Below are 26,403 nucleotides of genomic sequence, written 5' to 3' on the forward strand. Positions count from 1 at the left end.
CAAATTAGAATTTGGACAGCAAACACATTTATACTGTATGCCCCATAAGCCAGGGTCATGACTGTTTATACATTCTATACCATTCCTAGGATATTACTATAACTCAATATATGTGACAATAATAAAAGAGCTAGCATCTATGACCTTTTGCAAAACAATGTGAAGCCATTACTGAACGTAAATCCAGTATGTGTGTCTAATGTGTGTGTATATATATATATATATATATATATACATGTATATATGTATGTATGTATGTATTGTGTGTTTGTATTACTGTGCATGGAACTCAATAAGATTTTTCATCTTTATTTTACCTTATGTACACATATGTGCATGCACATATACATGTATATAGGTATTAAATCCATACATATAAATATATAATATCTACATATATATATACATACTTATATATATGTAAGACTGAAGTGAACAAGCACAATTTATTTTAAATGAAGTATTCTTATTGTAGGTGTTCTAACTTTATCAGACACAGTTTCCTATGATTTGGGACTAGAAATAAATAACTTAGTTTGCCTTGATCATCATCCTATCATCAACTCTTCCTAAAATATACCCTCTCAAGGCTGGTTGGAAGGTTAGAGAGTATATTAAATCTAGAGATATATTCAATAAAATAAATTATTTGTCTAAAATTTTAAAACTGAAGTTTCCTTTTTTTTTTCTTTAAAGAAATAATTCCAATTTGAGGTGATGCAGATATTTCCAGTCTGGGTATTACTGTCCAGGGGTGGGTGGAAAAACACTCTCAAACTGACAGAATTTGACTTAGTGATGTGGTTTTCACACACAATGCAAGGGTCCCTGTGTAAACCCACTCTTCAGATGAGCAAGTTGGTCTATACTAGTGAATGTTTACACAGAAATGTTTTCTCTGCTGAAATTGAAGTTAAATTACCACTTTCCTGGTTAAAGAGGTTTTAGTTAGTGAAGATACAGACACCTAAATGGAGAAATTTAAGTTAAATGCTTAGCTTCATATGGGGTTATATACATAAGAAAATAAACTGTTCCCTTACTTCTCAGAGTGTCCATTTTAAAACGTTGAGGGATATTTTCTGAAAGCATTTAATTTGACAAAGGAGAAATTCATTAAAAACTCTACCTTGGAAAACAATAATATGGGCCAAATTTTGAAAAAAATAAGTTTTATGTTTATTCTAAAATATAATCAATTATTTAGCCTTGATTACATTTAGGCTAGACTGATGATTTATTTCAATTACTGAGATATAAAGCCTTAAAGTTGAATACAGTTCTGGAGACTCTAATTACGTTAGTATTAAAAATGCCATATTAATAGATGAGAAGATATGTTACATTAAAGGCCTTCTGTTATGTCCTTGGAGGAGTAAATAAAATTAATTACATTTCTACTGGGAGAAAGTTTAATATGGTAGGAAATGTGTACAGAAAAATATCACTAAGGATCGAGTGCTTGAGCAAAGATTAAAAAAAAAAAATTACCAGCACAGTATCTGTAAGCGTATACTTACTACTAGCTATTCCAAGTGTGTTGAAGTAGATGGCAAAAATCTCCATCTGGGGTCCACATGACCACTTCATGTGTGGGCAAGAAAATTATGCTTTCTTTTATCCCAAACACTCTTATTATTTTGGCTCCATGCTCTATGTTATTGCTAACTGTAAGTATTTTTGATTCATAATGTACTGTATGTAAAATATACATCCTGAAGACTACATAGGAAACCCGTGGAAAGTTTTGTATGGCTTTTTGAAGTCTATTCTTCGAAGAAACTCTATTAACTGAAATAAACTTATTTATGAAAGAAGAGATTTTTTGGATTCTTTTACTTTAGACATATTTGAATGACTAAACATATCATTTCCTCACCGAAATGCCAGCAGTTTAAAAATAGCTAAATATTTATTAGCACTGGTATACTGTCATTAGTACATCAGACAAACTTAAACAGTTAGATTCCTCCCATTAATTGGCAATAAGGAAGGCATTTAGGCAGAATAATTTTTAAAAGGCCTAGGTCATTTGCATCTAAGTTTTCATTAAGGTGTATACACCTTAATATGTGTATATTAATGTGTGTAATATATACATATTTGAGTATTTCTAATCAATTTGATTTGTGTAATAAGTTTAAAATCTTAAATTGCTAGAAAAATTTCAATACCATGGTTCAGTCAATCTCAAGAATGGATTAAGCTGGAATAGTATGAATTTGGGAAAAATAGACAACTGAGCCTTCCACGTTCCTTTCTCCCAGACTGTGAAAAAGTCCTACCTGTATGTTAGTCAGAAGGGTCTCTATGGAAGACAATCCATCAGGAAACAGAAAAGGAGATGGGAATCCTGGAGGTAGTGGTTGTCCGTGCCCAGTTAGAGAAAGTTTGTCAAGGCTGTCTCTTGCAGTTGGTGTGGAAAGCGGGGTCTCATCTGTATGTGATTGAAACAAAAATATAGAACAAGTTACGCTTGTCTGTTTTTATTAGACCTCAGTAATGGCTTCCCTAGTGGTTTCCAGAACATTTATTGCAAATTGGTTCCTGCTATCAGGAGAAAATGCTTTCTGCTGAATTTTCTTTAATGAAAAAGCTGTGGAGATACAACAAGATAACATTAATGAGTAACTTTATAAGCCTCTTAAATGCAGTCTCTAATGAGACTGAGTTTACAGTGCCATAGAATCTTTTTAAAACAAATATTATCTCATATATAGTTGTGATAATATATTCAGGCTGACTTTATGGGCACCTTCCCAATTATCTCATTTTAGTTTGTTCTGTTCGGATTGACAATAGGGTATTTCTAGAGCTTCATATAGGAGAAATGCTATGTATATTAGTGTCTCTTTCTCAGTTAACCCTTCCTATATATCAATGATTTGTTCAAATATATTCTTAAGGAATCTACAAGTGAATATACAATTAAAACCTTTAATTCCACGACTAAAATAAAAACTGAATCAAATATATTCTTTCTCAATTATAATTGAATAATTAAATATCATGAAAACTAAAGATCTAATTCTTTTGGCCCTGAATACCTCTCACCTCATATTGAAAAACTAGTTTTTTAAACATGAAAAAGGGGTCTAAAGAAAGGGTAATAATATACAACTCTCAAAACATTTCAAAAATCAAATATAAAACCTTCTAAGATAAATTAACCTTTACTTTGCTTATTGAACATTCTCCAACATTGTAAGCAACTTAGAATAATGCCCAGATACAAATTCTTTTTACTCTCACGGTGAAATCTTCTTATTCAGTTTTTTATTATTTAAACATTTAAAAATAGATACTTATTATGGTTTATTTTAGTCTATTATATCACAGAGAAAATTTTATTCAGGGCGGGATTCTCAATTTTGTAAATATTTTCATATTTCACCCCAGGAAAATTAGAGCAATATATTTGCACAGTCCTGATAATATCTCTTAATTTTGCAAGTGGCTAAAAACTTCAGCACACTTACCTTTATGCTTATAATTTGATTCTACTGTTCTCCTGAATCATTTCTTTATTTTTCATTGCAACACCTAACCACACAACACCTTTTCCAATTCCCTCTCTCTGGGGCAGAAATATTCTGGAAGTTGCCGCACTTCTCTATCTCTGACTAATGTCAGGACAAGTTAAATTCATCTCCCTCACATTTCCACATTTCTAGTTAATGAACCAAAAGGGAAGAAAGGCTGGGGAGGGGAGTGACGGATACAAGGCCTTCTGTTAACTACCCTGCTCTCATACACACTCACTCATTCCTTAGCAGTTTCTCCTTCCACTCCCTCCTCTGTTAACTTACTGACAGATGATCTGAGGCAGCAGGTACTAGAAGAAGAAACAGAGTTAGCAGCCTGCGTAGGACTCATTGTGTTCTTTATTTTTTTTAATCACTCTTGTCACCAGGGTTAAAGAAAGCCTGCAGTGCAGGGGTAGGGCTACTACGTGGCTAATATGATCAAGGTGATCTTGGACACCATTTACCTAGCTGTCATAAATTACTCCTCCAGACCAAGGCTGCTAGCGTTTTCTCATGATAGCTCTGCAAAGGCGCTTGTTAAACTCTATGTGCATGTGAAATTGTTTAAGAATAAAGAGCTATATTTTTTGATCAGCATCACCTTAGCTGTCACATGCTAAAGAAAGTGTGGCTTAATAGATCATGGGGATAATAATTGCTTGTCTCTTGAAGAAAGGCATAGAACCAGACGACCACCTGAGTTTGCTTTCAGCATTAGAGTCTATAACTACACAATTCTTAAAGGTTGTCCAAGCAAAAAGCATCAAATGTATGTATACACACACACACACACATTTGATTATAAGTTCCATAATTCCCATGACTACTTGACTTAACCAATACATTTATGCTTGACTACGTTTGGCTATTGTGTGAGTTAATCCATTAATCACTCATGATATATACATTTATATATGTATTTACTTAATATTACCAATATCTACTTAAACAATGTACTAGAAACTGGAGAAGTGATGTTAAAAAATACAACTTGCAAGTCTTAAGAGCTCATCTAGACCCTAGTGAGAGATTCCAATTGTAAAGTAGCTAATTCTTATAGTTAGTAAAACATTTTGTCTTCCATCATTATTCTGTTAGCTACTCCAATTTTTTCCCAATGTAGGGTTAAAATTGTTCCTTGTTTATGTGTAGGAATATGTGGGGTGTGTGTGTGAATGTCATTTTTTTTTTTTTCTGCAGTTGCTTCAGTGGAATACTCATCTTTGTCCTTACGGCTTCAGGTAAGTGTGAACAGACTATCATTAGTATGGTATGTGATTAGATTCATTTATTTATCATTTTATATGGTTGAGATACTGCATTAAGTCACTTTCACTCAATCAAATTTAGGGCACAATGACAGCTATAAAGAAATGAAAAAAGAGTGATTCTTAAGATCAATAAACATATTTGAAAAGGAGACAAATTAATCAAAGATCGAACAAAACAAAAATATTCCTTTGGCTTCAAGACCCTACTGTCTGAGAAAAAGTTGTCATCTTGTGGCAATTAACATCATAGAAAGTCTCAGTCTTCCTACAAAAATAGTAAAATTGGGAACACAGTTATTCCTTTTGAAATAAAAGTGACCTTTGATATCTTAAATGCCTTACGAAGATTAAAGCAAAAGTTTGAGAAGCCAGACAACGTGGAAGAGTGTTTTGACATCACATAATCTCCACTGACTTCAAACAATGAATGATGATGAAGCACAAATTCACAAAACACCTATTGCAGCTTGATATATCTGTACATTTTTTAAAGTTTTATCTGTAAAAGAAAGTTAGCTTGTCAGATGCTATTCTCTTTGAATTATTATGGCATTTGACAGTGTAATCTCTGTTTTTTGTGCTTTGATACTATGCTTTTAAATAATTGTAAACTTATGGAGAAGTTGCAAGAATTGAACAAAGAATCCCTATATACTTCTGTAGTGTATTGAATGGTAGCCCCCTGGCCCCCACTATAAGTCCATGTCCAATCCCTGGATCCCAGTAATTCTAGCTTATTTGGAAAGAGGGTTTTTGCAGGTGTGATTAAGTTAAGGATCTTGAGATGAGATCATCCTGATGTAGGATAGGCCCTAAATCCAATGACAAGTGCCCTTATAAGAGAAAGGCAGAGGGAAATTTGAGACACAGAAGAGGGCCACAGAGAAGAGGAGGAGGCAAAGTGGAGATGGAGACAAGGATTGGAATTTGGGGGCCATAGTCAAGGAATGTTGACAACCACCAGAAGCTAGAAGAGGTAAAGAACAGTTTCTCCTTTTTCGTCTCTTGGAGGGAGCTCATCATGCTGATACCTTGATTTTAGACCCCTGGTCTCCAGAACTATGAGAAAATAAATTTCTATTGTTTTATTGTGGTAATTTAAAATGAATTTCTATTGTTTTATTGTGGTAATTTATTAAACCAGCCCTTAGAAGCAAATTTAATTCCTTCCTCAAATTGTTTAAATTGTTTACATTTTGCCATATTTGGTCTTTAATTATTTCTCTGTCTCTGTCCATCTCTTGCTCTGTGCATGTGTATGTATGTCTGAACCATCTTCCCTCTTTAATCTTTAAGACTTCACTGCATATTTCATAAGTACAAGGGCATACTTTTTCATAATCACAGTATAAAATCAGAAAGAATAACATATATAGAATACTATTGTTCAACCAAGAGTCCATATTCCAATTCCATTACCTGAGACATTTTACTATAAAGACTTAATTAATAAATAAGTATTTTAATTTACTTGACAAGTACTGGGGAAGTATTTTCTCTGAGCAGGTGGCAGGTGTATAGTAGCCTACAGGATGGCCTCTGATGATTCCTCCCTGCTGTTATTCACATCCCGTATAGAACCTTTCCCTTAGTCTGAGTTAGACCTAACAAACAGAATAAAGCAAATGTGATGGGATGTCACCTCCAGGATTCAGCTGTAGAAAGTCTGTTTCCATCTCTCTCTCTCTCCCTTTCCTTATATTTCCTGCCATGGAGGAACCAGCTGTAATGTCATGAGACAGCCCTGCTCAGGGACAAAGGACAAGAGACAGGGCTACCAAAAACCACATGAGTTGGCTTGAAAGATTCTCCGTGCCCAGTCAATCCTTTAGATGAGGCTGCAAGCCACGCTGATGGCATAACTGCAAAATCTTGAGACCTTAAACCAGAAGTATTCAGCTAAGTTGTACCCAGATTTTTGATTCACAGAAATCATGAGATTTTAAATGTATGATGGTTTAAGCCACTAAGTTTTAGTGCAATTTGTTCCACAGCTATAGATAACTAAAACTGTGCACACTAGTTTCTGAATACATTGGGATGTATAATGAAAATAATTCAGTGTTCAGTTAGTAACAGCTACTTTGGATATGGGACAACTTCTTCAGGCTTCAATTTCCTCAATTTTAAAAAACTAGCAGGTTGAATGAGACAAACTCTAGTATCACTCAAATCTAAAATTACACATTCTCTATTACTCTATTACTATTTTTATGATTTTAAGAAATCATAAAAATTAGTTAGGTGGAAATTTCACTTATATTGATTGGAGGGTGATAGTGCATCAATTTGGCATCTGAATTTCAATATCTTAATTACAAATTCCAAAGAGTTATGGATATCTCGTTAACATCTGAAAAAGAATGAGTCACACAAACATGAAATTTCAGAGAAAGCTATTGATTATACTTAGCTTTACAAACTCTATTTTATAAGGAGTCAAATTATCTTGCTTCATTTTATCAAATTAGACAATCTGATAAATTCTAATAAAATTTGAAAAATTTATAAGACAGTCATTCACAACACTGAGGACTGATGTAATGATGGGTACATCTTCCTAGGAATAAAGTAAGCACTTTTGAAAGCTGCATTAACTAGGGCATAATCTTTTTAAATACTCCACAACCATAGGGGTCAGTAGTTATGCCAATTCTCTAAAGAGTTCTTGTTGTTTTTAAAGTCCTAAGAAAGAGTGGTTATTAACTTTAAAGTATTCTTGTATTTTAATTTAGTTCTAGGGAACTACAGTGATTTTCTAAAGGAAAACAGAACAGCACATATTATAAACTAACAAATGATTTCATCTTTTGACCAGAAAAAGCTACTGATTAACATCTTAATAATTATTACAAATATAATTATGACAATTATAACAACACATAATCAATTAACATCAATTAGAACATAAAGGACAATATAAAGAGAAAGTAAAAAAGAGAAGAAAATATTTTAAAACTCCAAAATCAATAAAGTATGAAAAAATGATATTTCATTCTTTTCATCATTTCATCTCATGATTCTACTCATATTTTAAGTCACTTATCAATAAATGACTATCACTAAGATTGATGCCGCTGTAAGACAGGCTTTTTTCCATCCCATCTTATCACACATAACAATTTAGCAGGATATCCTAAGGAACAATGTTGTTTGAAAAAGTAATGAGCCTCTACTTTGAAAATGTTTTCTTTCCTGTTAATATGTTATTTTCATAACTAATCCCTTTGGGTTTGAATTATATATTCATTTTCAAGTTTGTGTGTGTGTGTGTGTGTGTGTGTGTGTGTGTGTGTATCTTTGTCTCTGATATCTTTTATTATATCATAAGGTCCAAGTAGAAAAATATTCCCTTTTAGAAAACAATACATTCCAAGGGAATTCACATTTATTCATATTAATGTGAAGTAGATAGCAGCAGTATTAAAATGGAAAATTTTCCATATTTAATGTTTACAAGTGATCTGAAAGTTTGCATGAAACTTTTATATTTCTATACTGGTAAAGTAAAAAAACATGTTGACAAAAATTCTGGAGAATATGGTACTGTCTATAGAGAAGTGAATAGTTATTTATAGAAATAAAAATTTTTCTTGGTCATTTTGATAAATTCCCATCACAATTGTATATAAAGTTAAGTTTACTGGTGTTTTTGGAAACTCATCAGCCACATTGTCCAACTGGAGTAGAGGCATGAATAATTTTTTAAAATTAAGTATTGGTGTTTAAAAATTTTTGAAACTTACATTCAAATGTAAAACACAGTCGTTTAAATTGAGCTCAGTCACACCTCAACCATGGTTCATTCCTACTCGAGACACTCTGGATTTAATTTGACAATAGGAACTAATAATTCTGATGCCACAATGTATCTTAAATCAAAAACTGGTCACAAACTTTCATGTATCTATTCCAATTCTTATAAGATATCCAGGAATATCACAAACTAAGTCCGTTCTCATATTTAAAATTTTAAGCCCACCTTCCAAATTCTGGATTTAAAATTACTCCATTTTTTTACATAAAATCGTTACCATAATGTGATACGGTTACAGTAAAATGAGAAGTAACCCAGGCTAGATTCAGAAGGGGTGAGTTTAAGTCCTGGTTCTACCAAGTGTTAGCAAATAACTGAGCAAAGAATCCATCTGTTATGTTCTATGAGACTCATTTGGTCTATTTATTAAAATGAAGACCACAGACTGAAAGGACTGTAGTTCAAATCCAATTAGATTATGTATATGAAAATGCTTTGTGAAATATAAAATGATAATAAATATAAAGTATTAATAATTAAGAAATAACTAAATTTATTCGAAATTTCCTATTGTAAACTTGGCTTCAATGTGCCATGGAGGGAAACCTAATATTGTACCATGAGCCATAAGCCTGTGGTTTCTATATTATTTCTCTCTAATGAGCCTTGTGATGATGAAATATCATGTTGATAATAAAATTACTACTGTATATTATTACAGTTGCCGTATATAAACTAAACCTGAGTTAGTTCAGTGAACAGTTAAAATTGACTATGATAGAAATAACTTGAGAAAGGGCCAAAGCGGATGAACTAGTTTACTGATTTTCTTCAGGTAGCAGGTCCTAAAGAAAATGGGTAAATTGACTTACACAAAAAGAAAATAGTACAGATTTTGGAGAAACAGACTGAAAAGCATAAGAACACTTAATTGCTTGGATATACTGGAAGCAGTATTAGAACTCTGGATTTCAAGTTTGGGTAAACAAACGAGAAGATTTAATACTCAAAGGAGATCATTGTAAGTGCATGTTTGGCAGGATGATGGAGGTGTGCTAAGAAATACACCAAGCTCACAGTTCTGCCTAATTTAAGGCATAAAGTATTTATTACACACATATGCAACTATCATGGGTTGTTTACTGTTGAGAAGCTGACAAAAGTTCAGGACCACTCCTTAAGGGAAGAAATAGAACATGTATTGCAGCTCCCTAACATACAGTAAGAACTGATTGATATCTGTTGAAAGAATATGTGAATGAGATGAGATGAGGCAGAAGCTGAAATGAGAAGGATATAGACTCTGCTTACTACACCCAGGAGAATAAAACTAAAAATACTTTCTACTGGGAAACCTCTCTATTGATTACAAGGCAATTTCATAGACACTACCTTGGGTTAGGAGGAAGCCCTAGGAAGAAGATAAAAAAATACATGCAATTATAATCCTAATAAGGTTATGTGCCAAAAGATTGAGTCAAATGACACCCAGTGGTTATTTAGAAAAAGAAGAGATTATACTTAGATGATGCAAGTTGACAGCAGAATGAAGAAAAATAAAATTTTCATGGCAAGGTGCATTCGAAATGGGCATTGAATACTGGGAAATATTTAAACAGGGAAGGTGAAAGGGTTGTGAGGAAACCACACAGGGATAACAGTTCAAGGAAAACAGGAATACTAAGTGTCCTAAAGAAATTTTGTATATTTAAGGGGAAAGTGTATATTTTCTACCATTATTCTCAAAAGAGAGTCTTTAATTTCTGTCTATTCTGCATTTGTGTTTCAAAATCTATGTATGGAGGAAACACTAAATCAAGCTATACATTAATTTTAATTTCTAAACTTGGCTTTGACAGCAAAATTGTCCTTTGGCCATTGAGAAGATGAAACTAAAATAATCAGGTATCTGTGCATAGATTTTTTTCCTCCCACAAACTGGAATTTCTTGGCAAAATACAATGGTGCCACACATTAAACACACACACACACACACACACACACACACTGATTTAACATTTAAACATTTTGGGTGGCTTTCACCTCTGCTTGTCTCTTAAAGTCTTAAGCTGTAAGTATTTATGAAGGAGCTGGTGTAGCTTATGCCGAAAAAACCCACTTAATTGACCTTTCTGTCTTTTCCATGACCCTGTAGGTTTAACCTCACTGCTGATACTGCAAGTGAATATGGGAAAGCATTTATTGAAATCTGTATAACAGACACGGTTATATTTCCTAGGTTGATGTTTTGCATATCTGCACAGTAGGGCCATTAAGCGTTCTAAGAGCACAACGGAAACAATCATAACATTTGTTTTTAGATGACTGACTCAGGACATGTACACCAGGCTTTATATAGAAACTGTTTTTGTTTTATTAAGGGACTGTTTGCCTGTTAGTGATAACATCATTAAAAATAAATGAAAGGGGGCTGGTAGAATGCTTCCCAAAAGCAGAAACCTAATTAAAGGTGATATGCCTGCTAGGAGGCTTTTTTCAGGACTCAGAAATAGAACAAGGTTAGTTCTTTCTCATTTTATAAGGCCAAAAGAAGACCTCACAGTAAAATATCACTTCTGATCTAACTTTCTATTTCTGTGTACTTTAATAATCTACTTTACAGCTTGTGCTTGCCCATAGAAAGTGAACTAGTTTTGTTCCTACAGATAGCTTCTTCATCATGTCATACCTCATGAAAAGACAATCAGCTCAAACAAAAAAGCCACTCTTCTTTTAAAGCAAATTGTATAGGTTGTAATATATGCAGTTGTAGTAGCTGAAATAATGCACACACAAACATTTCATAGCCTTAAAAGACCACTTTTGAGAGTCTGAGTTAATGGTAAAAAAAAATTTCCAAATCATGGTTTATAATTTCAGAAAGAAAAAAAAGTAGACCCTTTCATTTTAAGGGGTGGAGTTACTCTAATTTCATGGATGGTGGAAAAAGCAGGAAACTGCATTGCCTTGATAACTCTGCCCTTATTGTGCTGTGACCTTGGCCAATTTACTTAAATTTTCATCTGCCAAAAATGAGTTTCTGAAATGTGCTTTGAGAATTTTCAGGGGGTGGGGAGAGAATTTGTCACATAAATCCAAGGCCTTTTCAAAATTAATATTCCTTGAGAAGTAAAGAGAAAATGATGAGGAACACTGGGCACCCTCATGGTGTGCCATGGCTTGATATTCTGCTCTCTCTTGTTACCTCTGCCCACTTCTATTTCATTTATGAGTCTCCTAACCCAAAATGAATCTTATTGCTAAGTGAATACAACAGAACAAAATTCTCAAATTATTCCCCTGAAATATTGAATAGTTCTGGCATTGTGGATTCCTTAAACCCTGATTTGCACATGAACTAAAATTACCATGAAGTTACGAATGTGTGAGATATCTTTGGAAATTGTTTGGTACACATATTTCATTTTTCAGACAAAACAAGTTCAAAAGTGATTGACTCTAAAAACTATCACTTTATTTATTTAGCAATAAAGACTTTTTTCCCCCACAAAAAAAGGATTTTATTTGGAGGAAATACAGGGAAAAAGAATATTTTGACTCCAAAGATATGCATACCCACAAACACATGTACACATAGGACAATCTGTGAAATGTGAAACCTGACAGGATATTTAATAAATATTAAGGGATTTTAGGAATGATAATATGATTATGATTTAGGGAAAAGAGTCCCTATCTTTAAGAGATACACACTAGAAATAAATAAAGAAACATCAACTGATTAAATAAAATATGTTTGGGACCGGCTTCAGAACTCTCTGGGGGAAAGGAGGAGTTGGATGGGAGAATTTATGAAGCAAGACTGGGCTTGAGACGATCACTGTTAAAGCTGAATGATGGGTAGGTATATGGGGGGTTCATTATCCTTTTCTAATTTTATGCACGTTTGAGAGTTTCTATAATAAAAAGTTTTTAACATAAGAGTAATGTCAGTCAGGGCTTCCTTGGTGGCGCAGTGGTTGAGAGTCCGCCTGCCGATGCAGGGAACACGGGTTCGTGCTCCGGTCCGGGAAGATCCCACATGCCGCGGAGCGGCTGGGCCCGTGAGCCATGGCCGCTGAGGCTGCGCGTCCGGAGCCTGGGCTCCGCAACGGGAGAGGCCACAGCAGTGAGAGGCCCGCGTACCGCAAAAAAAAAAAAAAAAAAAAAAAAAAAAAGTAAGGTCAGTCAGGAAAGATTCTATTAACTCCTTCTTTCAAAAAGTCAGAGGTATTGGTATGATAAAGATTATCACCAGTATCATCAAAATAACTAGCATATACAGAATGCTTCCTATGCGTGCAAAGCATTGTTCTGAGCACTTTGCATGCATTAACTCATTTAATCCTCACAATAGTTGTTAGATTGTTACTAGTGTTATCCTCATTTTACACTTGAGTAGATAGAGGTAAAAATGAGTTAATTAACTTGCCAAGATAACTGGGCTAGTAAGGAGAGGAGCCGGGTTTGAACCCAAGTAGTCTTGCTCTAGAGCCTATGTTCTTTAAACATCCAAGGAGTAAAATGTAAGATATTTATCAGAATTTTAAAAAGGTATTTGATATGTGTGCTCAGATATGTACAAGTAACATACACTCCAAAAAAGAAAATAATTCTACAGTTGTTTTATCTCAGAGTAGAAAGAAAACTTAGAGATTTGCTATTTCACTCATTTTTAAGCAAGGTCTGACTTATTCCCTGGAAATCCACCTAATGGTCACCCTAGGCAGCCAAGATTCCCCCAAATTGACAACTTCCACTGTCACATTTATGATTATTCATGTTTGAAGCAAAGATATCTTAGAACTGAAATTCCAGATTCTCCATATATGGGACCAGAGAACTCCAACCATGAGTATAACAGACCTTTAACACCAACCCTAACTTTAAGTAGCTCACCAAGGTAAATTTCTGTAAATTTCACTCCAATCCTTTTCCTAATGCCACCATACAAACAAGGTCTATACTCTCCTTGTGAGAAATATTTAACCATGAAAGTGTCACTTTTAAATTGACACATGCATTTCATGAGGTAAAAAAAATCAAGGCGTACTTAAAGATTCTTCAAACAAACAAAAAAAAATTATTGTCCAAGAGATTTACTTCAGAAGGAGCAGGTGCCATGCCTTACCCATTGATCAGCTCCAATCAGTCCTTGGCTATTGTCCCAAATTGTCTTCTGCACTTGTTCCAATTTAGCTTCTCCTGAATTTCATCATCATGCGACCCTAGCCATGATATTGCCTCACTTTCCACCACAAAAACTTTATCTAGATTTCTAAGTCATTCTTTCTCTAGCAGACCCAACCCTCTCCTGACTCCATCAGTGTCACTCCATCCTCGTACCGGGAACTTTCATAGTTCTTGGTGACCACTCTACTCTGATAAGATACCATGCACCAAGCTACTGGGACACTGCCCTAATCTAGACATCAGCATGCTGATCTAGATAAATTAATTTCTGTTAATTTACTAAGCACAAGAACTCCTTCCAAGCCACAGGTGTGTTCTAATAGGTCCCTTCACTCTCACCTCCCTTGCCGAACCATTTTGAGACCGAGAGCATGGCACGTGAACGTACAAAGTCTCCTGAGATGATACTTACAAGCTCTATCTACACCTTCAGTTTCAATGGCTTGAACCAATTCATTTTTCCCCTCCCATTCATAAAAACTAATTACTATCTTACCAAGATTATTTCAGATGATCAAATTCATTGACAATTATAATCAAACATACTTCTTTACAGGTTTGTTTCCTTAGGTGTGTTTAACATGAAATAAAGGAGAAAGAAGGAATTCTGGCCATCTTGTTTATCTGTGTAACCTCAATGCCTCAATGCATGTTATACATTTTTAGTATTGACTGGTTGAATATCTGATGCAATTTATTTCCGAAACTAGTTAATTTGTTAAGTCCTTTGTTCTTATATTAATAAAGATGCATTTCTGCTGAGGTTACATTTTAAATTAGTTGGATCTGAACAAATGAAAAGGTATACAATAAAAAATGCTTTCAGTTTGGATTGTCTTTTGAGAAATGTGAACCTAGCATGTAAAAATTATTTATGATATTTAAAGTTCTAAATTTTAAAATTCCAATTAAAAAAATTAATATATTTGTAGCTACCCTGTGCAGAAAAGGGACTAGTAAGCATGGGTAGAAAACGGTAAGATCTGATTCATGTACCTAAAAGAGCTGTTGGCCGCTTTGGAAAATAGTAAATTTGTCATGACAGAGACTATCCATGCAAAGTTAAGAAGCATCCTGTCAGGAATATTATAGAAACTATTCCCTGGAAATTGATAGGACGTTAAACTTGATAGGACATTTATAACCCTTTTACCTATTGAGATTTTATGACTTCTTCCTTTAAAAGTAACTGCTTTCTAACATAGTCATATACAAGTGCAAAGGAGAGCACTAATTTTTAGGATTTAGGGAAATATAAAAAGTTAAGAGTGTATGTTTATATCATTGTCAGCATTCTTCCCTTGCGATAAGGTTATTCTTGAACAGCACAGCTGCTATTTTGCAACTCTCAGAGCATAAAAGCATAATGCAAATTCCTGGACCTTTACTATAGAAAGTTTGAAAAAATTGATTTCCAATTTATAACCACTTGCTCTTTGTAGCAAAGAAAAAAGATGACATTGTCAGAATTATAAAATTGTTGTTCCTAGCTTTTTAATGTGTTATGTTTAAGAGAAAAACAGCTGTTGGCTCGAGAAAAGGTCAGAAATTAGACACAGAAATGAGACATCTTGCATAAGTTTTCCTTTACTACCTGTTTTTAATTTAATTTGAAAAACTGCTTGAAAAGTGAAAATTACTTTAAAAATTCAAATTAAAAAAAGCCATCAAGCAATGGTTTCCTATCAAAGTATTTCCTGTTATCATCTACTTTATATCCTATATGTCTAATTGCATGGATGCCTCAGATTCACTTTGAGGATTCTTTTTTCAAATCATGAAGACCGTATGCATTCAAGTTAGATGAATCTTAGCCAGAAAGAGAACATGTGTTATGGGAACTGAGGAAGGGTGGTGCGGCTGAGACCCACCTAGTGTGAGGAGAGTGTCTAGTGTAGACATCAGAGAAGTAAGGGGGCAAGAATCACAAGAGCTCTGGACACAAGGTTGTGGTCCATGGTGTTTAGGAGCAGATTGTCTGTGGCTGATCATCTTGCAGAAAAGGCACATTCTTTCTAATCACATACATCTCATAAGAATGTAGAACTATTTTATCCTACCATCCTACTATTCATTCCTCTGACATGTTTTGTTCAATTCAAATCAAGCTGGCATTATTGCTACCCTATATTTTCTTGTATATTTATTTATGGTTTCTCTCCTCTAATTAAAATGCAAGCTGCTTAAGGACAAAATTCCTCTCTGTATTGATGATACTGTGTCCCCTATACCTTGAGCAGTGCCTTGCACTTACTAGGCTCTCAATATATATGTGTATAGTAAATAAAAAAATGTTTCAAAATATTTCAAAATGAAATAAATTAATCTTTCAGGCTATTTTTGTGCATTTTGTTTTACTCAGAATTTTCAAATTTGGAGCATATATATTGGTTAAAGAATCTTCTTAACAGCACATTAAGAAAGATTTAGATAAATTCTATTACTATTGGTAAAATAACCCTATAAGATCTAATGTTTTTGAAGGAAATTCAAAGAAAACTATATTATATGTATGTATATATGCATATAAATGACTATATACACATATGAACATAGCTATATAACTACCTAGGTACACACAGGTATTCAGGTGTGTAGAACTCTTCTATTGATATATTTAGTTAGTCAATAACTATTCTATATTTAGATTATTTATTTACTTTAAAAACTCTCACCAAAGGCTTTAGGCAATTAAGTAATAAGTTTATTTGACATAATAAATTATCCTTCATTACTTATTCTTCCTTCCTATATAGTAAGATTTCACAAGAATGAGGAATCCAGTTAGAAACTGGAAGTTTTACTGCTATTGTCTATATTACTAACATTTTCTGTCCCATATACTTTAAGATTAACATATGTAGCATATGTATTGAAATTATAAGTAGCATATGTATTGAAACATAATTTCATAAATGACAATACTGATGGAAAATTTGAAAACAATTAAAATCTTCAGCCTTATTAGAAAGTGCTTCACATTTGAACAAGCAAACCAAACGTGCAGGTTTTACTCCTACACTCTTGACAAACATGAAAAAACTCTCACTGCCCTTTAATGTTATTTTATATTAGAAAAACTATCATAACTATCTTTATATTTGAAGAACTATCATAATAAAGATAAGTTAAAATGTTATATTTATACGAATTTTCAAAACTCACAGGTAACTCCTTAAGATTCTGATATAGACCCTACCGACCTTGGCCCGGGTTAGCAGTTACAGGAAGAATTTATTTTAGTCTCTTCCTTTTGGTTGGGAATCATCAAATATAATGTCCTCATTGTTTCTCTTATCATGTATTCTAAAAATCTGTTCCCTAACTTTTAGTGTATAGCATACAAATTCCCCACAGAGATTTGAATACAGTGCCTAGGATAACAACAGCTTCAAATAATCATGATATTCTAAAGGGAGGTATTTCCTTCACAAACAAAATTACTTTCACAACGGCTAAATTTCATCAGAGAGTTTTTGGGAAACTAAAGTAACCCTGAAATATGAATATATTTTATTTTGCCAAATGGTTCAGTTGACAAATCAGCGAAATTAGAAGTTAGTCTTTCTAGAAATATTTATAGATGAATAACAAATTCAATGTAATACAGTATATGCACTCTAACAAAGCTAGGAAGAGAGGAATATTACAGCAAGTAAGGACATTTAGTTCATTCTTGGACTTTCTGGAAGAGGAGAAATCCAGTTCAGAATGAAGGATAATCAGGATACAAGCCTTAAGTCATGGCTAAAATCTTAGTATATGGTGAGGAGAAATAATTTTTTTAAAAAGATAATTTATTGTCTCAAAATTTATATCAAAGCTTTAGAATCTCCCTCTACTTTAGATTTGGTCCTTCAAGTGTTAATATATTTTCCTCTATCATCTATTAATTATTAACAATTAAACATTAAAAAAAAACTTATCTATATCTTTACTGAAATCTCTTCATCTTATTCCCACATTTCCCTGATAGTCAAAGAAATGAGGTTAAATTGAAAGAATGTTTTCCTGGAACGCCCATGCCAGTCCTAGTGATTACCATCCTGTTTTCTAAGAAATTCCTTTAAAGAATGAGTTTAGAATCCTCAGGGTCACTATCAAGCTTATGTGAAATAAGCTTCTATCCATTTTTCAAAAGAATCATAACTGCATTAGCTTGTTTATGCATCGATCGGCTCTTATGTCTGTGGGCCAGCAAATTCAGCTGTAAATTTAATCCAAACATTTTAAAACATCATTCATGTGGCCTGTACTCATTTAGAATAGCCAAGACTTTTCTTCCCATCTCTTCTTCATCTTGGGCTTCATCTGTCTTGAGCTCTCATGCTGCTTACTATCACTATTTTTATTTTCTCTTAGAAAGATAATGAAAACAAAAGAATAACTTTTACTTCTTTGTATTGTTTCAGTTGAGTGCCATATAGACTTAAAGATAGAATGTGCTAAAAATTATATTGTTACTTGATTACTTGGCTGTAATTTGAGTTTATCTCCATCCTGAATGTAGACTTTCAAATTTAGGGGGGAAGGTTGGCTTACATTTTCTCTAAGCATTTCAATCTGGATTCTAGCATTTCAATAATAATAACAATAATGATAATATCAAGTAAGTCATTCTCTTCTCTGTCTCAGTTTTACTAAATAATTAGGGTATCACTCGGACAATTGTGCCCTCTCTGAATAGACTTTCTCCCCCTTTATTGAATACTTCTAGCTATATATAGCCATTTTGTAATATAACCCACCTAATCTAAAAAAGAAAATCTCCCTTGATACCATCCTTCCCTCCAATTACTGTCCCAGTTTTCATATCCCTTTTCAAGCGTTGGCTAAACTCTGTAATCTCACCTTCTCCCCAAGATATAATCTTGAGCCCACTCTAGTCAGTATTTTATTCCTACCTTCCTAATAAAATGACTTTTATCAAAATTAGCTGTGTTGCCCATATTGCCATATCCAATAGTCAATTCTCAGACCTCCCTGTACTTGACTTATCAGCAGCCCTTGATGGGTTGATCATTCCTTCATTCTTGAAACCCTTTCTTCACTTGGTTTCCAGGACACCATTCTCTCTTCTTCTACCAGAACCTCAATAGCAGCTTCTTAGTCTCTTTATTGCTTTTCCTTTTCATCTAATCTTTTCAAGCTCAAAACATTACATGGTACCTTCTGACCTTTTTCCTTTGCTATACTCATTCCTCATGATCTCATTCAGACCCATGCCTTTAAATACCATCTATATGCTGATGGCTCCAAAATTTATATCTTTAGCTCAGACCTTTTGCCTGATCTGCCCTCATCTCCGGACTCACATCTTCCCATGGGATAGCTAATAGGCATCTTGAAACTCACATGTTCAAAAACCGACCACTTAATTGCCCAATTCCACAGCTGCTCCTTCTATCATCTTATTAATCTCAGTCCCATTCCATTCACTTTCTTCTCAGAGTCAACTAAAATGATGAGTTTGTAGTATTTCATTTTAGTTTATATAGCTATAAATAATATATAGAAATATAGATCTGGATATATTCCTATTTGTGTGAGACCATGAGTAACCTTTAACACACTTTTGGACTAATCCTACATAAATAACATCATACTATTAATATCTTTTTCCAACTTTTATTATGTTTTTCAGACTTATCTAAATTGGTTCATATAGATATATTTATTCATTTGAGGTGCTGTATGGAATTAGATTATACAACTACACTCTATTTTATTTATTCATTCTTCCATTGCAGCATTCAGTTAGTTCCAAAATATTTGCTATTATAAGCAATGTTGCAGTAAAATGCTTTTATTTTATCTATACACTAGACCTTTGAATGCATTATTTTATGTGATTCTCACACAAAAAAATCTTGCATAGTATTATCCTTTTTTTCACCATAAAAGAAACTGAATCTTACAGAGACGAAATAATTTTCCTAAAGTTGCATAGTAAGGACACAGCTAGAATGTGAAATCACATTTTATGCCATTTCATCACTTAGGGTTTTTTCCTACTGCATACCTTACCTGGTTCTATATCCCATGAAGCCCTCATAGGAATAATGCTAATAGTAACAGGGAACAATGAGAGAGGCCCATTACCAGTCCTAATCCTTGCTTCAATGAGAATTCTAGAAAATCATGAGTGGGCAATGAGAGTATGAGAATATGGAAGAAATATGAGTATAGTGGTGGCAGCCCATTTAGAAAACTCCTATTTAAGTCCTTGTTATCAACAGGCCTTCCAATCCTAGAGATGCAGGCAAGAATTTCATAGGAATTGGTGACTAAGCTGTGTAATAAAAAAGAAGTCAAAGTCAAATAGAAAGTCTTAGTTTGTGTGCTTGAGAGCCAGGAAAAAGTAGTGACATTAACCAAACTGAGAAAATTGGAAAGAAGACTCCAGCATGTAGCAAGGTATAGGGTGGAGGGAATATGAGGGCTTGATGACACTCCTGTTGAGATAAACATTTGTTTTACTTACCAAAGACTTTGAGCCGAAAATTTCTACTTGCTTTCTAAATAAAGATTGAGAAACAAAAAAACAAGGCCAAAAAATAAAAGGAAGAAAACTTGTTGGCTCCTTATAGACCCAGATCTAGAATTGTAATAATTACCTTCTCTTCTTTCCTTTGCCTCCACGCATATGCCATTTAGCTCCAAACTAGAGATTCAAATGTCAGTAATCATTTAAGGCAATGATTAGTATCAGCTGAAGGAGTAATATAAGGCATATCAAGCTAAGAGATTAAACAAACAAAAACTCAGTATGAATTTGTCTTTACTGATCTGCTGTGGCCCTCAGTACTGCTTCTAGTAATTGTATTCCTGCCTTGTTTTCCTACAGAGTTTATTCTTAATATTATAATTGGGGCCAATCCCATGCCAGAACCTGTGCTTTAGTTCCACACTCAATATTTCACTTTCCCTTGGCTTAGGGTTCTTACATTTTCTATCTTATCATTTTTGGTTTTGGAAATCTGACACAGAAACTAATTCTCTATGGTCAAGTGTTCCCCAATACATGCACACATTTGTTTTTCAGAATCCACTAATATCTATTGCTTACAGGCTTTCACTTGCTGCATACCACCTGCAAGAAATTCTTGCCACCTGTCTGCTTGGCATCCTGACTACTGCCTAGCTTTCTGTGCATCATATTCCTCATACTTACAAATTTTTTGAATTTAGAATCCTATGATTTTCCATTTGGTTTAGAACATGAATTAATGAGCATCCATTAAGTCAAAGGAGAAAAGTAATGGCATAGAGGAAGAAGCTCTGATCTCCCTCTAGAGAATCAGGAGGAAAACTAACACAGGAGAAAGGAAAAATTCCAAAACAGAGAGGGAAAAATCAAATGGTAACTATGAGGACTGTGTAAAGACCACTGAAGTTGACAGAAAATATAAATATTCAGTCTAATAGACCAATAAAGTCCAAAGATTTGGATAATTTTGTTCTCTGACAAACTTTTCTTGGATTTCAAAATATGAATAAACTCAATCCAATGATACCAGATCCTGAACTTATCAAAATCCTGTATGAATAAGTGTTTTCATCTGTAAATTGGCCATAAAGAATTGCAAAGAACAACTTGAAATATAATTTCAGATGTATCCACATTTGCCAAACAGTTGTGTTTCTGAATTGATTTTTATAAGCCTTTTGTTGTTTCAATTATGAAAACCCAATTATAGGAACCCACAGAAGAAGCTATGCCTTTAAAGAAAAGCTAGAAAAGTAACCTTTTTTTAAAGGATTATACATGTTAAAAAACACACACACACAAAAACAGAAACATAGATGCTTTGCAAAATAAAGTGAGAAAATGATTTATGGAAATGGCTAGATTCAAAAAAAAGTATAAGAAATAGAACACTACAAAGAAATATGCACAGACTTTGGAAGTATATACAGTAATTGGAACCATCTGCTAACAAGTACAGGTACTACAAGACCTGTTTCAAAGACTAAATTAGACTCATTTGTTATTAGCAGTATATATTTGCATTCAATTAATGTCCTAAAATCCTTTAAAAGTATGCTCTCTTAAGTGGGTTAAACATGTTCATTGTTATCTTGTTTATACTAATAATTGGCTGAGCAAATCTTTTCTTCATATCTAGTAGAAAGGTAAACTTTATCAAGCCCAAGCTGAATTATCATAAATTCCATATTAGCAGAAACAAAATTAATGAGGTTTGATTGTACCAAGAAAATTGTTTTTGCCATTTGTTTAATTTCACCTGCTTGTATAATAACAAAAAATTCAAATGATGGAAGGGGTAGATAATTCAGTATTTGCAAAAATATCCATAGAAGCAAGGCAAACTTTCAGAAACTCTAATTTAGTGCTATATTTATTTGTTTAGGTTCAGTGTATAATATGATGTTAAGTGTATTACTGTACCATGCTATTATGGAACAGATGTTAAATGCAATGTAAAAATGTCAGGGGTAAATGATTGATGATCCTCTTTGCCATTTCAAAGTAAACCATGATTATTTATATGCTCTGGACATTGCTTGAAAGCATCATATTAAATCTAAACAATTGATCCATTTTCAAGGGTTTTTGTATAATGTATTATTTATGTGTTTTTTATTCTTTTGTGAAAATGCTCCAGTATAAGGAAGTATTTAGAGTCTCAAGGGCTCCACCCAGTCCATATGGTAGATTTGTTCTCTGTGTAATACTTACCTTTTCCCTCTAGGCCCATATGGCAAGTCCATAGGCTGCCCAGGCCCCTCTGGCCTCCACAGAGGCCATATGGCAAGTTCAGTGAGCACTCATTTACCTTGTATTAATATTTTATCTTGCTCAGACAGAAAAAAAGATCAGATTAAGTAAAGTCAGCCCTTGAAAATGGTTTAGCCATATAATCAATACTGAGTGTCAATGTGGTATGAGATATGGGTTCTGTTATTTCATTTATATTAAAAATAGCAAATCCATATGAATAATTTATCAAATAATTTCATAAGCTCTTTTGATCGCTTGATATACATTGACAGAGTAATATTTAATTATGCTAATCAACTAGGCAATATTAACACATAATAGTATAAACTTATAAAGTTTAGAACTGGTTTAAACATATAGGCTTTGATATATCCAGAGATAAGACTGAATCTAAATTATAATCTATATTACCATAGTAATTGCTCTAAGATTAATTCATTGTTATAACATTTGCAACTATAAGCTAAACTTTGCTGTCAACTTAAAGTGATTAAGAAACCCTCAGCACTCTATTTACAGTTAGAATTTATATCAAAAATATGGAATACATTAAAATACTACATTTCTTCATCTTCTACTGCCACTACAAATTCATATAAAGCTACCAAACAAATGAACGTCATGGGGTGATTTATCTTACTGTAAATTCATTCAGTTGATAAAATTACTATTTTTATAACTTCATTAAATTTCGAGCTATAGATATTATCTCTATGTTTCCTCTTTAACACTGATAGAATTGATATATATATATATATATGTGCCTGATAATATATTTCATAATCAAATTACTGTTCCAAGCACTTAACAAGTCTTCCAGAATATGCCAGAAAAACACGCATATCCTTTATGCTAGTCACAGTAATATGTGTATATTTTTCATCTCCTTCAATAATAAAGTACTTATCTCATTTTTTAAAACATCTTCACTGTTAATAACCTGAGCTAAGTTATTCAAAATGAACAAAAACAACAACATAGCCCACCACACTTATGGCAATTTACTTTTGTTAGACCTTAGAATTTTTGCCAGCTTATGAATAAAATCTGATGTGAGAATGTTTAAAAATGGGAGTTTGTGCTTTGCTCCTTGGTCCTTTCTTTAATACAACTACAGTATTTTCTTTTGGGCCAGGTCTTTTGATCAGTCAACCTTCTTTCCGCGAAACAATTATCAACAGTTGAGTCTTTTTTATTCTATTTCACACAATGCACATATCCTATTAGCATGTTTTGCCCACATTTCCTCTGAGCCCCCCTATCTGTAATCATACTTGTTATGAGCTCTATCCAGAATACATTTGCCAGGCCAATGTAAATTCTGAGGTCATATCACACAGGTGATATGAAATAGATTGTGAAGTCATTTGAAATTTTTAAATGATAATATTGAAATAAAAGTATTAATGTGTTTAGGTTTGTCATCTGTAAGTTCAAGTAAAGTCATAATTAAAGTATAAAGACAACATCAGGATCTCTGATGAGAGCTTATTTTAAGCTTGTATATATAGAAACATATTTTAATGAAAATATAAAAGTTTAATTTTATGCACTGAATATTTCCACGGAGTCAGCACTTTGCTGTTTTGTGATAACATGTTAAAATTAATGGGATGTCTTAACTAAGTTCTTTCTGCATATATACATATAAAAAAGGGAAAGCTCTGAACCTGACTTCATAAATAACATTCACTGTGATTTTGTTAAAGTTTAGATGTGTGGATTTTGTATTTGAAATCCTCGTTAGGTTACAGGGTGCAACCCTCCAACAATATCTCTGAGTCTTCGGGGACAAAATCCCATTATGCGGAGTTCAGTGAAGGGGGTAAACACCACTATAAAGAAATACAAATTGCACATATTTCTCATTTAGCTAGTGTCACCAAAGTTCACCATTTAGAATTCTAACCCGTTAGGACTTATTCTTGGAGGTCAAGTACCTTGTGAACCTTGTCATCTCATTGATGACATCATATCCCATCCATCAGTTTTTTTCAGGAGCACACTTGCCATCTGCCCAGCACACGTTGTTATAACTTATTAGACAAATTCACAGGGTAACAATCTGTACAATGACATTGTTATTTTAATGCTGGCACATACTGAGATAACAACCACTGTTTCTCTGCCAGAGCACAATGATTCTGCCCTCCAACTTTAAAAGTTAGGAGGCTATTTATACTTCTAAAGTCTTATGGAAACTATAAGCATATGGGCAGAAGCATTTTTCTCCATTGTAAGTTCACAAACAAAACTCTCCTCACAAGGATACCATTCCAATGAACAATCCCCACTTAGGGTTTGGGCTGTGAATTCCTTTTTTTTTTTCAACAAGGGAATCAGATATATAAGAAGGATACTCTAGTACTCCACAGAAACTTAAAAACAGTAACATTCATTATCACCAAGCAATAAAACCCAATACCTCCTTTCCACTTGCTAAAATAATATAATTAAAATAATTTCACAACTTGTTCCAGATGACTACAATGTTTCTTATTTTTTTCTAAAGGCATTTAATTAGCAGAAAGAGGGTCTCAAACGATTAGCTGTCACTGCATACCTGCAACTCAGGTAGGTCCTTTGGAAAACCAAGGACAGTGTCCAAGTTCACATACCTGTATTTTAGCAGCTTTTTGTTTGCTGCATAGAATTACCGGGCATGTTTAACCTAACAGCTATCAAAGGCTTTATGACTTGGTGAATTCCAACACAACAGTTTCTCCATTCATTAGCTTTAAAATTTATATATTTTTAGAGAAGAAGAAGATGGTATTTATTTTGCATTACATGGAATTCATCCTCTGTTTCTTCTTTCGGCTTGTCATTTATTCCAGCTTACACTGTGATCAACATTGTACGAAAATAAAGTCAAGTACAGCAGCCGCTCCCTGCCCATCAAAACACACAGACGTCTGCCAAGCACTTGTAACAGCTGGTGTTACATTAATTAGTTTAAACTATTTATTTCATCCATCTCCAGAGCAGATTGAGCAAAAACATTAGAGATTATTCTAGCATCTGTAAGTGCCCTGCAAACATTAAGCAAGGAAAGTTAGAATATTCATCAGTATCATACATACATATACACATAACTATATATTTATATGTATATGATTTAAGAGTCTGAACAGTCATTATAAATAAGTGAGTAAACTCCATTATATACTTAGTGAGATGTTTTATTAAGTGTCTTTACAAACATAAGTTTTAAACTTCTATTCATCTTTTGTGTCCACAAAGTTTCTCTCTTTAAAAATTATCACTAGAAAGCTGTAATAATTCCCAGTAACATGGGCCATTAAAAAATATATGACAGGGACTGGGTGACTCAGTGGATTAGTCACACATTTTATGGCCACTGTTGGAATGCTGCCCTAACTACAGTGATCAAAACACTGTTATCAAATGGTTGTAAAAACTCAATTAAAATTACTTCTATGGCCTTCACTAGGTTCTTAGCAAACTACATCCCATAACATGAATCTACATATTATTGACAAAATTAACTCAACTGCCACTTTTTGGCTTACGAGAATTTAGAAGTTAACTATCTAACTGACTCTTCAAGTAATGGTTGTCAACAGGGGCTTGATTATAAATGTGCGTCCATTAAACACCTGTCAGTCTATGTTTTTTGTAGGACTTGTAGATTTTCAAGAGTACATTATCTTCTGCCATGCCTTTTTAGAAATCAAATACATATGTATTAAATTAACATTGGATGTAGCTGTTTATGAAAACCAAAAACCTTTTGAAATATCTGAAGACTAATTTACAGAAGTAGTGAGAGAAAACAATTAGGATTTTTGAATTTTTGTTCAATATCAAAATAACACTATGTAAATTCCCTCAAGGTTGATGATTCCCAGAGCAATCTGTTTTACTCCACCAAAAGCAATGACATGA

The 26,403-nt window shown here is 33.5% G+C and overlaps 1 protein-coding gene across 1 annotated transcript in view; it reads right to left on the reverse strand.

The window, feature by feature from the left end:
• DACH1 (dachshund family transcription factor 1) overlaps positions 1-26,403 on the reverse strand; it is a 414,817-nt gene that overhangs the window by 51,609 nt on the left and 336,805 nt on the right. The window contains exon 7 of the mRNA XM_032611650.1: positions 2,286-2,437. Coding sequence (XP_032467541.1) covers positions 2,286-2,437 — 152 coding nt within the window. The remainder of the gene's footprint in view (positions 1-2,285; positions 2,438-26,403) is intronic.

This window comes from Phocoena sinus, chromosome 18 (genome assembly GCF_008692025.1).
Source record: "Phocoena sinus isolate mPhoSin1 chromosome 18, mPhoSin1.pri, whole genome shotgun sequence".
Lineage (NCBI taxonomy): Eukaryota > Metazoa > Chordata > Mammalia > Artiodactyla > Phocoenidae > Phocoena > Phocoena sinus.